General features: G+C 39.3%; 1 protein-coding gene across 1 annotated transcript; it reads right to left on the reverse strand.

Annotated features, from left to right (window-relative positions):
- Nucleotides 1–511: 511 nt before the first annotated feature.
- Nucleotides 512–2,023, reverse strand: LOC141651544 (uncharacterized). Its single transcript, XM_074459249.1, has 3 exons — nucleotides 1,318–2,023; nucleotides 1,045–1,179; nucleotides 512–954 (listed from the first exon to the last, which is right to left on the reverse strand). Exons 1-3 carry the CDS (start codon nucleotides 2,021–2,023, stop codon nucleotides 512–514), a joined length of 1,284 nt encoding a protein of 427 aa, XP_074315350.1.
- Between the last annotated feature and the right edge of the window lie 1,018 nt (nucleotides 2,024–3,041).

Here is a 3,041-nt window from a genome sequence, read left to right on the forward strand (position 1 = left end):
GTAAGAACTTTGTGTAAAGCTTAGGGCCACCTTTTGAACCAGTTTTCTAGGGTCTTTTGGACCGTTAAATTCTAGGTTAGATGGATGGATAGGATTGCTTGGCTTGGTCTATAAAAGCAAGGCATTCCCTAATATAAAAATCAGATTTGATGAATGAAAAAAACACAAGTTAGAAACATTGTTTTCTACTAATCTTCTTTGCTTAGTGCTGGGAAATCCTCTATTGCTTAGTGCTTAGAGTCGGATAATCTCTTTGCTTAGTGCTTGAAATTATCCTTAGGCTTAGTCTACTGGCTTAGTGCTTGGATTAAGTCATATCCCAATCACGTCTTTTACTCTATTCGATTGTAGAGTTCAGGAAACCGTGGTTCTAAACAGTTCTGTCGACTGTTCGATTGCAGTCCTCGGAGTTTCTGTTCAGTTTTTAGTCTTTTTATCACAATTAAACAGTCCCATTCACTGTCCAAATTGAGTCATTTTCAACCTAAACCCGAGTCTTGAGCGTGTTACTTCATCTGCCAATGGACCTCTTCAGTGTTGGAGGTTCCAAGGTTGGGCACTCCAAAGTTGGCCACTGCTCAGGGTCAGTTATAGGTAAAATTGGCAGCCCATATGCAACCTTATAATTGGCCACTGTAAACCAATGACTGACATAGTCTGAAGGGTTCTTGTTAGCAGTGATGATGGCACGGATGACATGTTTACAGGGAATTCCAGATATTTGCCACTGGCCACATTTGCAGGTTCTATCTATAAGATTAATAGGCAGGTATGTTCTCCCATCACGTACCTCATACTGAGCCTTGGCTGATGATGCAAATGCCTCACAGAACCTTGATTGTTTCTTCAGCACTTTCAACCTCTGTCTGATGTTTGGGCATATCCCATCATCTGGCCATGAATCTGTAATTTGAGCCCTTGTTGCATGTCTGACCATGGACATCCTTCTAATGCCTACAAAAGATGGAAATTGTTAGTGTTCTATTCATGGCAAGACAGTAAAGACAAGATACACAAGATACACAATATCAAACATTAACTGACCTTCAAGTAAAGACAAGACTGGATTGTTCCTATGTATGCCAAGTGTGCTATTGAAACTCTCAACAAAGTTAGATGTGTTCTCATCATTAGAAACTCTTGGGTCAAATCTGTATCTGGCCCATGTCTCATGATCTCCTAAGTCTCAGAACCAACTACCACATCCTAAGCCACCATGCTGGTTCAATTCCTTTTAGTCTATCTGATATAATTGTCCAATCTTCCCTTCCACTTTCAGCCAAGACTTGTTTTAGGTGTCAAAATAAATTGACCAACTCTCCTTATTCTCAGACTCAACCACACCAACAACCACAAGTAAGATTTCATTATTACCATCAACAGCTATAGCTGACAATAACACATCTCCATAATTACCCTTCAAGTGTGTGCCATCCACCCCTATTAAACTTCTACATCCTGCAATTAATCCCTTAAACTGAGCACTGAATGACACAAACAAGGATTTAAATTGTAGAGGCTTCTCAGGGGTGTCCATAGTAGTCCATGCACAAATAGCATAAGATCCAGGGTTAGTAAGCTTTACTACCTCACAGTAAGTTGGTAATAATCCATAAGATGTGTCATGGCCACCATTGATAAGCTTTAAAGATTTGTCCCTCATCCTATACAAGGTGGATTTCTTCATGTTGAGGCCATACCTTTCCATTAGCTTTTTCTGAATGGACTCCCCTGTAATTGTAGGATCTGCCCTTATGTCGTCAATAAGTTTCTTAGAAACCCATTCAGCATTTGCCAGGGGGTTATAACTTTTCACACCATTACAGCCATGTTCTGCAGCCCTGATGGATTTGATAGCCCAAGTGGTTCCATCTTGTAACACACTAGCATGGATTCTCCATTCACACCCCACAGTTGCACCTTCAGCAGTGTACTTGGACTTATCAGCCTTGACAATTATTATATGAAACCCCTCTTGAATGCAAAAATCTCTTAGGGTATCTTTGAAATGCTCTTGATCCATAAATAGCATCCAAGGCCTAAGCTTAATTGTGCCAAAGACCTTATCATCATATATCTCCCTATTTGCAAGAATTTTTTAGGCCCACCTTTCTTCATCTACCGACCATTCAGTAGTTGCATATGGATCATATCCATCATCAATTTTGTCAAGACCACAGAGGACTGTATTATCCTCAGCCTCTAACTCAGAAACTTCCTCATCATTAACATCTTCTTCATCAGTTGGATTGTAAGAAATGTCTGAGCCAAAATCATCTTCCAAATCATGAACCTCAGCATACTCAAGTCTCTTCCTTCTATTTCCTGATCTACTTGGCTCAACAACTTGGCTTACAATACTCCTAACCTTAGGCACATATACACCTTTCAGTTTAGCAGTTGATTTGGATAGTTTAAATTGTGGTTGTTCCTCCAGAAGTTGTTTTTTAGTGGCTTTGGATTTCTTATTTGTGGCTGATGATTTTTTTTTGAGTGACAGTTTTGTGAGTGACAGTTTTTTCAGTGACTGTGTTTTCAATGACATAGGACTGCGTTAATCTTAATCTTGGACTCCTTCTGATCATTGAGTTGTGGGCTATCACCTTTTAGGGGAAGGTGATACATTATGAATGGTCACATTGTTCAATAACTCACCACTCATCACAGTCCTCAATGGTGACATGACATGCTCTCCACTATTCCTTGTTGATCTTCTTGGAGATATTCTGGAGTTTTGGCTAGGAATTACAGGTTCAACAAAATTATTTATTATCAAATTCCTCCTAACATCTAGTTTTTTCCTCACACCACCATGATTACTTGGCCACATCTCCTCAATTTCAACAATCTGTTTCTCTTTCTCTTGGACTCCCCTAAGATTTCTAGCCAATTGTAACACAGTAGAAGGTGTTGTACCACATCCAATTCATATATCAATCATCTTCTCTCCCTCAAACCTACTGAGCATTTCTATGAGATCCTTATCACACAACAACTCTATGAATTTCATTTTGAAACTATAAGAAAGAGTAGGATGATTA

Source organism: Silene latifolia, chromosome 4, assembly GCF_048544455.1.
Source record: "Silene latifolia isolate original U9 population chromosome 4, ASM4854445v1, whole genome shotgun sequence".
In the NCBI taxonomy this organism is placed as follows: Eukaryota; Viridiplantae; Streptophyta; class Magnoliopsida; order Caryophyllales; family Caryophyllaceae; genus Silene; species Silene latifolia.